This window comes from Dendropsophus ebraccatus, chromosome 7 (assembly GCF_027789765.1).
Source record: "Dendropsophus ebraccatus isolate aDenEbr1 chromosome 7, aDenEbr1.pat, whole genome shotgun sequence".
In the NCBI taxonomy this organism is placed as follows: Eukaryota; Metazoa; Chordata; class Amphibia; order Anura; family Hylidae; genus Dendropsophus; species Dendropsophus ebraccatus.
Genome location: NC_091460.1, coordinates 127,833,063 through 127,846,940, shown reverse-complemented (window position 1 = coordinate 127,846,940; position 13,878 = coordinate 127,833,063). Strand labels below are relative to the sequence as shown.

General features: G+C 41.6%; 2 protein-coding genes across 2 annotated transcripts in view; one reads left to right on the top strand and one right to left on the bottom strand.

Annotated features, from left to right (window-relative positions):
- AIMP1 (aminoacyl tRNA synthetase complex interacting multifunctional protein 1) overlaps window positions 1-13,878 on the bottom strand; it is a 433,090-nt gene that overhangs the window by 154,283 nt on the left and 264,929 nt on the right. The window lies entirely within an intron of this gene.
- Window positions 1-13,878, top strand: part of TBCK (TBC1 domain containing kinase) — a 205,743-nt gene that overhangs the window by 99,497 nt on the left and 92,368 nt on the right. Inside the window, exon 21 of the mRNA XM_069978417.1 lies at window positions 12,206-12,242. Coding sequence (XP_069834518.1) covers window positions 12,206-12,242 — 37 coding nt within the window. The remainder of the gene's footprint in view (window positions 1-12,205; window positions 12,243-13,878) is intronic.

Below are 13,878 nucleotides of genomic sequence, written 5' to 3'. Positions count from 1 at the left end.
TGTTGTAGACATTCTCTATTATTATTTCCAGCCATTGTCTGCTGCTTTTTTCCTATCAATAAGAGCTGTAACGAACATCCGTAACATGTTTTTTTGTAACAGAATAGATTAAGCTTACAGTGGATGGGAAAAAAGCATCAAAACCTGGTTTGATGTAGGGTATTGGCTGCATGCTCCTCATTCCAGCTGCCGAGCCTTTAGATGCATCCAATTTACACCCTGTTATAGGTCAGCGAGCACAGATACAGAAAGAGCATAAGGAAGTACGTGTCCGACACCAGCTGAGACCAGTGCTGATCTGTATCACTGTCCGGCTGATGAGGACCACAATGCTTTTCAGTTTCCTTGACTGTTTGTTAGACTAAAATAATTTTGATAGATAGATAGATAGATGGATAGATAGATAGATAGATAGATAGATAGATAGATAGATAGATAGATAGATAGATAATAGGAGATAGATAGATAGATAGATAGATAGATAGATAGATAGATAGATAGATAGGAGATAGATAGATAGATTATAGGAGATAGATAGATAGATGATAATAATAGATAGATAGATAGATAGATAGATAGATAGATAGATAGATAGATAATAGGAGATAGATAGATAGATGATAGATAGATAGATAGATAGATAGATAGATAGATAGATAGATAATAGGAGATAGATAGATAGATAATAGGAGATAGATAGATAGATAGATAGATAGATAGATAGATGATATGGGAGAGATAGATGAGAGAGAAATAGAGCCATATCTATTTATTTATTTATTTATTTATTTATTTATTTATTTATGTATCTATCTATCTATCTATTTTCCTCCTAGATAGATAGATGATATGGGAGAGAGATAGATAGATAGATAGATAGATAGATAGATAGAAGATGATAATAATAGATAGATAGATAGATAGATAGAAGATGGATAGATAGATGATATGGGAGAGATAGATGAGAGAGAAATAGAGCCATATCTATTTATTTATGTATCTATCTATCTATCTATCTATCTTCCTCCTAGATAGATAGATATATGATATGGGAGAGAGAAATAGATAGATCATATGACATAGATAAAAGATAGACAGATAGATAGACGATATGGGAGAGATAGATAGATAGATAGGAAATAGATAGATACACTCACCGGCCACTTTATTAGGTACACCTGTCCAACTGCACGTTACCACTTAATTTCTAATCAGCCAATCACATGGCGGCAACTCAGTGCACTTTTTCTTGACCATGTCTACATGCCTATCTCCTGCAGTTCAAACCGAGCATCAGTATGGGGAAGAAAGGTGATTTGAGTGCCTTTGAACGTGGCATGGTTGTTGGTGCCAGAAGGGCTGGTCTGAGTATTTCAGAAACTGCTGATCTACTGGGATTTTCACGCACAACCATCTCTAGGGTTTACAGAGAATGGTCCGAAAAAGAAAAAACATCCAGTGAGCGGCAGTTCTGTGGGCGGAAATGCCTTGTTGATGCCAGAGGTCAGAGGAGAATGGGCAGACTGGTTCGAGCTGATAGAAAGGCAACAGTGACTCAAATAGCCAACCGTTACAACCAAGGTAGGCAGAAGAGCATCTCTGAACGCACAGTACGTCCAACTTTGAGGCAGATGGGCTACAGCAGCAGAAGACCACACCGGGTGCCACTCCTTTCAGCTAAGAACAGGAAACTGAGGCTACAATTTGCACAAGCTCATCGAAATTGGACAGTAGAAGATTGGAAAAACGTTGCCTGTTCTGATGAGTCTCTATTTCTGCTGCGACATTCGGATGGTAGGGTCAGAATTTGGCGCCAACAACATGAAAGCATGGATCCATCCTGCCTTGTATCAACGGTTCAGGCTGGTGGTGGTGGTGTCATGGTGTGGGGAATATTTTCTTGGCACTCTTTGGGCCCCTTGGTACCAATTGAGCATCGTTGCAACACCACAGCCTACCTGAGTATTGTTGCTGACCATGTCCATCCCTTTATGACCACAATGTACCCAACATCTGATGGCTACTTTCAGCAGGATAATGCGCCATGTCATAAAGCTAGAATCATCTCAGACTGGTTTCTTGAACATGACAATGAGTTCACTGTACTCAAATGGCCTCCACAGTCACCAGATCTCAATCCAATAGAGCATCTTTGGGATGTGGTGGAACGGGAGATTCGCATCATGGATGTGCAGCCGACAAATCTGCGGCAACTGTGTGATGCCATCATGTCAATATGGACCAAAATCTCTGAGGAAGCTTCCAGCACCTTGTTGTATCTATGCCACGAAGAATTGAGGCAGTTCTGAAGGCAAAAGGGGGTCCAACCCGTTACTAGCATGGTGTACCTAATAAAGTGGCCGGTGAGTGTAGATAGATAGATGATATGGGAGAGATAGATGAGAGAGAAATAGAGCCATATCTATTTATTTATTTATTTATGTATCTATGTATCTATCTATGTATCTATCTATCTATTTTCCTCATAGATAGATAGATAGATAGATAGATGGATGGATGATATGGGAGAGAGAAATAGATAGATCATATGACATAGATAAAAGATAGACAGATAGATAGACGATATGGGAGAGATAGATAGATAGATAGATAGATAGGAGATAGATAGATAGATAGATAGATAGGAAGGAGATGGATAGATAGATGTTATGAGATAGATTGGTAGATGAAAGAGAAATAGAGCCATGTATGTATATCTATCTATCTTCTATCTATCTATCTATCTATCTATCTATCTCCTATCTATCTATCTATCTATCTATCTATCTATCTCCTATCTATCTATCTATCTCCTATCTATCTATCTATCTATCTTCTATCTATCTATCTATCTATCTATCTATCTCCTATCTATCTATCTATCTATCTATCTATCTATCTATCTAGATGATATTAAATAAATAGATAGATAGATAGATAGAAGATAGATATATAGATGATAGGAGATAGATGATATTAAATAGATAGATAGATAGATAGATAGATACATACATAAATACATCCAACATACATACACAGGTGATATGGGATGGATAGATACATAGACATAGAATACAAAATAGGAAGGATATATATATATATATATATATATATCTCCTTTCTCATATATGACAGATATATACCCAAGACGTGCCAATGCCATGGACAAGACAGAAGTGAACGTTTCCCCTCCCCCATCCTCCAGACCTCAATGTTCTAACAAAAGAAGCCATAATAAAAATATTAGAGGACTGCACCATGATCTATTTTTATTTTTTTTAGTAACAACTGTTAGACACAGTAGAGGAGCCTCTTTGTATATAGTACAGCTAGGTGTAGTGCATTGTGTGAGGTCTCAGGATTGTATATGCCAGAGAGACATTAGGAAAATTGTTTCTGAAGTGGTGTTTTACCCTCCTTTGCTGCTAGGGGGCACTGTGTGACAATAAAACTAGCTGGCATTTTTGTGTTTCTTTTTTTTTTTTATTGTGGAAAATAAAAAGGAAATCTTTTTAAAGAGACCCATGCCACAGTCACGTTTTCAATCACTTTAGATTTTTCTTAACATTATAGTCGATCTTCAGTAGTAAGTCAGAAAAAAAAAAAAATTGGGGGGGAGGGGGGTTGTTGGACGACCAGTTCGCGTTTTGCAGTATATTCTATTTCAAATAAGTAAGCAATAATCGTTTCACTTTATTAAGCTGTATGTTCCGTATAGCCGCCGTATATGAGGCACAATTGTCAGGGTGTTACGATTCAATTGTTACATTGTGTTTATATATATTTTATTACGTTTGTTTTTGTTTTTAGTAGACATCAGCACCATATTGCCATTGTGATTGAGAGATGCCAGTTTGAAGGTGCCCAAGCCCATACATATCTGCTCAGCCTAGTGTTATATTAGTAGAAAGGAAACATGTGACTGTCCGATACCTTTTAGTACTGTCTACCAAGGGGGAGATAAAATAGGATGAAACAATTAAAATTAAATCTGTTCAATCTTTGTATGAAAGATGTGACATGGGATTAAGTTCCGCTTTCATGAAACTGAAAGCAAAAAACAAACAATTAAAGGAGAAGTCCAGCAAAAAATTTTTATTAAAGTATTGTATTGCCCCCCAAAAGTTATACAAATCCCCAATATACACTTATTACAGGAAATGTTTATAAAGTGCTTTTTTCCCGGCACTTACTACTACATCAAGGCTTCACTTCCTGGATAACATGGTGATGTCACTTCCTGGATAAACATGGTGATGTCACTTCCTGTATAACACAGTGATGTCACTTCCTGGATAAAATGGTGATGTCACGCCCCGACTCCCAGAGCTGTGCGGGCTGTGGTTGCTGGAGAGGATGATGGCAGGGGGACACAGGGCACTGGAGGGACACTGAGCATCCCCCTGCCATCATCCTCTCCAGCAGCCACAGCCCGTACAGCTCTGGGAGTCGGGTCGTGACATCACCATTTTATCCAGGAAGTGACATCACCATGTTATTCACGAAGTGACATCACCATGTTTTCCAGGAAGCGAAGCCTTGATGTAGTACTAAGTGCCGGGAAAAAAAGCACTTTATAAGCATTTCCCGTAATAAGTATATATTGGTGATTTGTATAACTTTTGGGGGGCAATACAATACTTTAATAAACATTTTCGCTGGACTTCTCCTTTATTATGACAATAACTATGTGTATCTAAAATTCCGATCATTTACAGTTACAAATGGCCTCATATAGCAGCAAAATGACAACTAAACCCCCTTACACACAGGTTGATTATCCGAAAGGATCATTGCTAGAAATGTTCCTTTGGACGATACTCAGCCCACCTTAGGCTATCTTCCCACACAGTATTTTTGCTCAGTATTTTGCAAATAAAACAAGGAGTGGATTGAAAACACAGAAAGGCTATGTTCCCACACTGTTGAAATTGAGTGGATGGCCGTCATTTAATGACAAATAATTACCGTTATTTTAAAGCAATGGCCGTTATTTGCCAATAAATGGTGGACATCCCCTAAATTTTAACAGTGTGGGAACAAAGCCTTTCTCTGTTTTCAATTCACTTCTGGTTTTGGTTTAAAAATACTGAGCAAATATACTGTGTGGGAACAGAGCCTAAAAGTGGAGTGGATCAGGCAAGGATCTGGCAACCTCATTGGCCGATCGCATTTTTCGTGTAGCTTCCAAATTTATCACTGTCAGCCACACATCTCCCTGTGTAACAATAGTAATATAGCAAACAAGCTGGTGAGGTTCAGGCCATGAGAAGTGAGAAGTACTTTTATTACCCCTTATATACTCTCTTGGCACTATCTTTAAAGCGACTCTGTACTCACAATCCGCCCCCCCCCCCCAAAACCACTTGTACCTTCAGATAGCTGCTTTTAATCCAAGATCTGTCCTGAGGTCCATTCGGCAGGTGGTGCAGTTATTGTCATAAAAAACAACTTTGGTCAAATTTGTAGAAAAGAAACTGTGGCACTCACTATGCGCTTTAAAAACTTTTTCTTTATTCCAGTATAGTGGTCGTAATATGGAGGAATGTGGGCTATGTCCGTTTCACACATGCACTCCCACGCCTGACAAAGTGTAGGAGTGTACGTGGGAAAAAGCCATAGCCCATATTCCTCCATATCACGATCACTATACTGGAATAAAGAAAGTTTTTTAAGCGCATGGTGAGTGCCACAGTTTTTTTTTCTACAAATTACACTCTTACCTTATTCTAGCCATTATAAATCCAGGTTTGCAGTGTTTAAAGCGACTCTGTACCCACAATCTGACTCCCCCAAACCACTTGTACCTTCGGATAGCTGCTTTTAATCCAAGATCTGTCCTGCGGTCCATTCGGCAGGTGATGCAGTTATTGTCCTAAAAAATTACTTTACAGCTGGGTTCACACTACGTATATTTCAGTCAGTATTGTGGTCCTCATATTGCAACCAAAACCAGGAGTGGATTGAAAGCACAGAAAGGCTCTGTTTACACAATGTTGTAATTGAGTGGATGGCTGCCATTTAATGGCAAATATTTGCTGTTATTTTAAAACAACGGCTGTTATATTGAAATTATGGCCGTTATTTACTGTTATATGGCGGCCATCCACTCAGTTTCATCATTCACAGAGCCTTTCTGTGTTTTTAATCCACTCCTGGTTTTGGTTGCAATATGAGGACCACAATACTGACTGAAATATACGTAGTGTGAACCCAGCCTTAAAATTGCAGCCCCGTGCCCAATGGCCGGGGCTTAGAATATCTGTGCCCTAACTTTGCATCACCCCTCCATCCCTCCTCCCCACCCTCTTCATCATTAGGAATGCTCCAGGCAGATTGCTTATTATTCACCACCTGTGTTACTACGGCACATGGGCTGGATCATTAAGACACCTGTACAATGTTCAAACAGAAGTAAATGTTCCAGTGGCATTCCTAATGCTGAAGAGGGTGGGGAGGAGGGGGTGGTGCAAAGTTAGGGCAGAGATATGCCCGTATTGCATGGGGCTGCAATTTTAAAATTAATTTTTTATGACAATAACTGCATCACCTGCCAAACGGACCACAGGACAGATCTTGGATTAAAAGCAGCTATCCGAAGGTTCAAGTGGTTTAGGGGGGTCAGATTGTGGGTACAGAGTCACTTTAAAAACAAGGACTAGGACTTTACTCATTTTTGCACTTTATTGTTCATGATAATTTAATGTCACAGCTGTTATGTAATATATAAAAAGCAGCCTGTGCTTTGCTTTAAAGGGAACCATTCACCCCGTGGCCCCCGGCAGAAACTGACATACATTGCTTACCACATCGCTCCCGGTCCCGTCCCGGATCCCGTTGTTGACACGGAGAAATCGCTGATTCTTCTTCTCCCGCCCATTATGGTAATGAGCTGAGATGAGTCCAACGTCCATAGAAAACGACGGACGAGTCCAACTCATTCATGAGGTCCTCTTCTCGTCGCCGCCCATCCACGCCTCCTGGAACTTGATTGACGTCTTCAGTCTTCTGACGAATTCCCGCGCAGGCGCCGTTGCGATGGTCTCGTCACCTCTTCTGCGCCTGCGCGGTAAACATGATACTTGTTCGAGACAATCGGCGCACGCGCAGTAAACAGTGAAGCTGCGGAGCGGCTTCAATTGTGAACTGCGCATGCGCCGAAAACAACTGTCACGGTGCCTGCGCGGGATCCGGCGAGACCATAATGGGCGCGAGAAGAAGAATCTGCGATTTCTCCGTGTCAACAACGGTATCCGGGACGGAAACGGGAGCGATGTGGTAAGTATATTGACCTTTATGTCACTGTATGTCAGTTTCTGCCGGGGCCACGGAGTGAATGGTTCCCTTTAAAGTGTTTTTTGCTTAGAATCATCATATCTTATTTGATGTAGTTTGCAATGGAGTGATAAACCATATTTGCATTTTCTTTATTGGAGTGCTGGAGTCCTTTTGGTCATATATTGTGAAGTGTGATCGAAGAATAAAGATCTCCAGCTGCTGGCACCCATGACACAGTGGTTCCTTGGTTTAAGAGTAACTTGGATTAAGAGCGTTTTGCAAGAAGAGCTCACAGTTTTTCAAAATTGTCACTTAGTTTAAGAGCATTGCTTCGGTGTAAGAGCTCCCTGTACTGGGTGGGAGGGGGTGGGGTAGGGGCATGGTCTGCATAGCGGGGTCTACAGCACCTTCCAAATCATGGCAGATCCACTTCAGGCTGGGGCTTGCATCAGGGGACAGGACTGTGGAGGTAATCTCTTTATAGCTGTAACCCCTCTTTTCCTGGACAGAGAGTGCTGCATGTATGTGCCCACATAAGCCCTGCTCATTCCTTCATGCTCCCTGTAGTCTCTGTCAGCCCTTGTGTTTCCCATCCTTTCCATCCCTGCTATAATACACTGCTGCTATAATGTGCCTGCACTCACACTCAGCTATACATACTGTTGCTATAATGTGTCTGCACTTACACTCAGCCATTAAAAGTGCTGTATATACAGTTTCTGTCTCTGTCCTTCTGCACAGCTGTGATTGTCCCCATTGCTGTCATGTGACCACACAGACCTCTGACAGCAGCCCTGCTTCTCTATTCTAGCCTGTTGTACTTCGCTACTGCATTATGGGGATCTGCAGTTCCATTATGTATCTACAAACTGTTTTTTCAGGTTTATGCACTTACTTTACATTATAAGCCACATGCTGATTGCTGTACTGTACAGTAACTTATAGTATCACATATTCAGCTGTTTCTCATTGTTTGTTTTATGTGTTCTACATGTAAGAATATAAAATCATTATTTTTGGGGTGTGGAACCAATTGTCTGCATATCAGTGATTTTTCATGGGAAAATTTGCTTTGGTTTAAGAGTGGATTTGGATTACAAGCACGGTCCCGGAACGAATTATGCTCCTAATCCAAGGCACCACTATGTGTGTGTATATGTATATGTATATATATATATATATATATATATATATATATAATATGAATTAGGATATAGAATTACTTATATTGGTGTATACTTTTGAAGAGAGGCTTGACTCTCCGGCTGTTGCAAAACTATATCTCCTATCATACCTGGTCAGCCAAAGCTCAAAACTACTTTGGCTGTCCAGGCATGAATGGAGTTGTAGTTTTTCAGCAGCTAGAGAGCCAAGGTTCCCTACCCCGGTCTAGTATATGGTGAGCGTGATATTGAGATTGGTTAAAATATTTAATACCACTTTAAGGCTATGTTCACACTACGTAAAAGTACGGCCGTTGTTGCCATTGGCAACAACGGCCGTACTTTGTACGGGTGAACAATGCCTATTGTTCTATGGGATCCCGGCCGGAGCGTATGCACATCATATGCTCCCCGGCTGGGATCCTGCATGGGGCCGCAAATAACTAACATGTCAGTTTTCTGCGGCCGCAATTCAGTGAATTGCGGCTGTAGGAAATCCTGTCAGTTCACACAGTGAAGCGGGCGGCTCTGGCCTCTGGCTTTACTGTGTGCATCAGAACCCTGTGGCCGAAAGATCATCCGGCCGGTACTTAAATATGATCCGGGATGATCCGGGCAGAGACTGGCCGTTCCGTGACCCGGTCGGTCTCTATACGTAACAGTACGACTATGTTCTATATTTAATACACCCGTTCATAACTATGCCTACATTCTTTAAGAGTAAGGGTACTTACATGGCCCCATGGGGCCCGGTGACAACTGTAAACAAGCGGCGCTTGTTTACTGGGCCTATTACACGGCCCGATAATCGTTTAACTAATCGTCTTAGCTGACAGGCTGCTCAGCCAATCACTGGCTGCGGTGGTCCCGGCCAGTGATTGTCTGAGTGGCCTGTCAGCTAAGACAGGCCGCTCCAAAGCTGCAGCGCACGGGACCCGTGGAGGAGCAAAGCGCAAGAGTAGCCCTGGACCATGGATAGGTAATGTATGCACTTTGTATATCGTCAGCCACCGGTCGCTCACCGCTAATACACGTAGCGATGCGCAGTCGGTGCCCGACAATTATCGGTTCAAACCTATATCAATGTTCAGCCGATGATCGTTGTGTTTACTACACGAAACGATAATCAGCTGGGTAGGGCCGATTATCGTTCTGTGTAATAATGCGGCAATTCCATATACCGCTCCCTTTAGCAACAGGTTATAAAGTTACCAGGAGTTCTCAGTTATATCCTTCAGCCTCTGAGCCTCAGCAGTACGATACTTGCTCAGCAGTTTTCTATTTAGTTAAAAAGATCAAAAGAAAAAGCTGAGCTAAACCGTATCCGCTACCTGTGTGTTAGTTTATGTAAGCAGATTATATTTTTTTCCTGTACATATGAATTGTTTTTTTGTTTCCTAAGTAGCTATATATGGTTCAAGGCTTCCATTCCTTTTCACTTTTCTTATCGATGCGCCCACAAGTAGTCTCCAAAACTCTTGTCCGCTGTTATCTCTTGTGGATAGTCACAGTCTGTGACCTAATTGCATGTTACATCCACTCTCTTAGGGTATCTGTGGTGGAGCCACCAAGTACTTCGCTCTCTTTCACTACACTGTTCACTGAGCTGTGTTTCCTCTTGACTGCATAGTTGGTGGGTGATTCGGTGACATAATTTTTTATTTAATTTTTTTACTTTTTTATTCTTTCAATGAATTGCCTGCAGTAAACTAATGCAGATGAATACAAGACTCTGTAATGTTATCGGAATTTTTTTTTTCCTCTACTTTCCAGGCGATATGCCTCCCTTTACCTTCTAAACTCATGATTCACACTTAAAAACTGTACACAAAATCTGTCTTGAGAGAACAGACAGCTGACTTGTGTTATGTGCTGCCCGCTGCAGCATGTGGGGGTAGGGGGATTAGCTGTAGAGTGAGACAAAGGCAGGTGGAGATCCACAAGGAAGCTGCTAAAAATCCCCCAGTGCTTAAAGGGGTAGTCCACCCAAAAAAAATTTCTTTCAAATCAACTGGTGCCATAAAGTGCCAGAGATTTGTAATTCACTTCTATTAAAAAATCTTAAGTCTTCCAGTACTTATCAGCTGCTGTATGCCCAACAGGAAGTTGTATTATTTCCAGTCTGGAGAGCAGGGGAGGTTTTCTATGGGGATTTGCTGCTGCTTTGGACAGTTCCTGACATGGACAGAGGAGGCAACAAAGAGCACTGGGTCAGACAGGAAAGAAAACACCACTTCCTGCTGGACACACAGCAGCTGATAAGTACTGGAAGACGTAAGATTTTTAATAGAAGTGAATTACAAATCTCTGGCACTTTATGGCACCAGTTGATTTGAAAGAAATTTTTTTTTGTGGACTACCCCTTTAATTCACAGCTTACGTTTAGTACTGCCCTATAATGTCCTCCATGCTGCTGCTGCTGCATTTGAAGGTATGATAGTCAGATAAAGGGAAACGGGATCTTCTTTTCTGTATGCACAGTATATAGGAGGCATCACAGCAGCTAGTCTCCACAATTTAGGATTACGTGGATCCTGCAGAGCAGATATCTGATATAAATGCCATACACAACTTATATGTTGAGCAGAAATTGAGCTATCCCTCATGTACACACACAGAAAGTTAAATTTCAAGGGCTAATCCAAGGGAAGAAATCTTTAAAATCAACTGGTGTGAAAAAGTTATACAGCTTTGTAATTTATTTCTATTTTAAAAACTCAAGACATTCAGTACTTATCAGCTTCTGTATGTCCTGAAAGAAATGGTATATTCTTTCCAGTCTGACACAGTGCTCTCTGTTGCTGCCACCTCTGTCCATATCAGGAACTGTCCAGAGCAGGAGAGGTTTTCTATGGGGATTTGCTACTGGTCTGGACAGTTCCTGACATGGACAGAGGTGGCAGCAGAAAGTACTGGAAAGAATATACCACTACATGCAGGGCATACAGCAGCGTATACCTTCAGAGAGACTTTAGATTTTAAAAAGATGTAATTTACAAATCTATATGTGTTTCTGACACCAGTTGAAAAGAAAATATTTTTCACTAAAGTACCCCTTTAAAGAGAGATCTGTGTTCCCTCACCCTATTGGGATTCTGTATACATTAATATGGAGAAAATGTATTTATCATTGGGCCAAAGGTAAGGTAGAGAATGGCTGCGCAATGGACCCTTCTCCATGTAAATTGGAAAAATCACTGGCAGTTTTGGTGATACCAACTTTTTGTTTCTTAAAGGGTAATTCCAGTGTGGGACATTTTCTTCAAAAGAGCTGGAGAGGAGGTGGCTGAACATAACAACATGCACCTGCTTCCCCAGCTCCATCGCTGGGGTCCGCTGTCCCCCACTCCGGTTCCCAGTGCCCCAGTCACTTCCTGGACTGAGCGGGGTCCTGTCTCAGCCACTGACTGGCTGAGCGGGCCTAACACGTCACAACCCGGTTCCCCCGCTCAGACCAGGAAGCGGGCGGGGGACCCCAGCACTGGAGACGGGGAGGTAGTTGCATGTTGAAATGTTCAAACACCTCCTCCCCGACTTCCCCTTTAAATGTATGTATGGCATGCCCAAGGTCTTAGGACACCATGATGTTACTTTGGCTTAAGGCATTTTCCTTGAGAAAAGGGTTACACTTATTTTTATTATCATATTATTTATGGACATATTATTGTTCTATGTGCGAGAATGTCACAACTCAATGCAGAAGACTTGTGTTTCTATCGAGAACAGATTGTTCCCACATTGATCGCATCTTCTTTGTCTTCCAGCTCTACGCCATTCCATGGTTCCTTACAATGTTCACACGTAAGTCCCAGCTTTTCTGTTCTCTTTTTATTGCTTTGCGTCACTTTTTTTTTTTTGTTCTCGTCGTCAGGCATTCTTGACATTTGTATTGCATTATGCTTCGATGTGTTGTGTTTGCCGATCACAGATATTAAATGTCAGCAGCCACCCAGTTGCTGCCAGTTCTGGCACACCTTGCGCGGATGCAAAGGGGTTAAAAGACTGCAGACAGATGGAAGCGGATATGTCATTGAAACTGAGAGGTAGATTGTTGTGGAAAATGAATACGCCGAGTCTCTGTGGAATGAGAAGACTCTGGAGTAATAGGAGTTCAATCAAGGTGGAAGATTAAAACCTCCAAGGCCAAATTCATGCCTGCTGATGTGGCTGTTTCTCCGAGAAGGTTTCTCGTCTTATAACTCTACTGGTTTCTCATGGCGAGAGCAGCTCGAGTGAAGAATTCTTGTCGGCTTTGATTAAACAATTAATGCTTCGATGCGAGAATGGCTTGCATCATCCAAGCAGGAGCGGAATCTGCAAGTAAATCATGCTGCTTTTGACAGCGCCAGAACAAGGAGAGGATCTTCTCATTTAACACTGGCCAAAACTCACTTTAGAAAGCAATTTGCACTTTTCTAAAATACACTCGAAATGAAAAGCCTTCTTTAATAGGTTAAATAAAAAAAAATCAAGACAAATGCTTCCCGGTTGTAATTACCAGTCTTTTGGAAGCGAATACTTTTCTTCCGCCTTGAAGAGGATACTGGTGCTGTACTAATCTATTTAAGATGTTGGCATATCTTGTTATGTAAAGTGGCCTGCTACAGCAAGAGGGGCTTAACACTTCCTTAAGTCCACTTAACAGGCCGCATGAATTAGCTGTACAAGTATCCACCGCCATTGATGGTTATACCGATCGCTGGAATGTAAAATAGATTTTTCATTATAGGTATGTCATGGGGGGGGGGGGGGGTTCCGGCTCGGACGTGAAGGAAAGGGTCATGGAGTTTATTTGCTTGACTAGGTGACTGCACATGACCGGTCAGTGTCATTTAAACGAATGGCTTTTCTGTCTTTAGGATATTCATCCGTAACAATATACATACACTAATGATGTGCTACACCCGGGTCAACTTTTCACTATCCATGATGGGAAAATTCAGAAAATTGCTGATAAATTATAGTAATAATAATCAGTATTATTGTTAGAGAAGTATTATTTTTGTATTTCACTATTGATTTGAACAGGCTGAAGCGATCAGTTGTCATAGTGTCTGAGACACCGATCAAATAGTGACAACCCATATGTCTGTACTTACTGCTGTCTCATTGGAAACAGTAGTTGCAAGAACCAAAAATTTATCATTAAAGGGGAACTATTATAGAGGGACAAATCTAACCTGTTGATATGTCCCTTTTGATGCCGAGGAGGAAGATGTGTCTCTTAACGTCCCCCTTAGCGACGTTCCGGTGCATTTAGTTGTTTGCGCCATGGTTCAATAAGAGCGCTAGGAGCCCTAAGGGAACCCGTTAGGAACACTGCTCACCCCAGCTCGCCCCCCTGCCGGCCAGCTCCATTCATTATCATTAAAAAGGGGCAGGCTGCACAACCCTATTATTTAGAGCACATATAACCTCAGTCTGTGGTCTTATCACA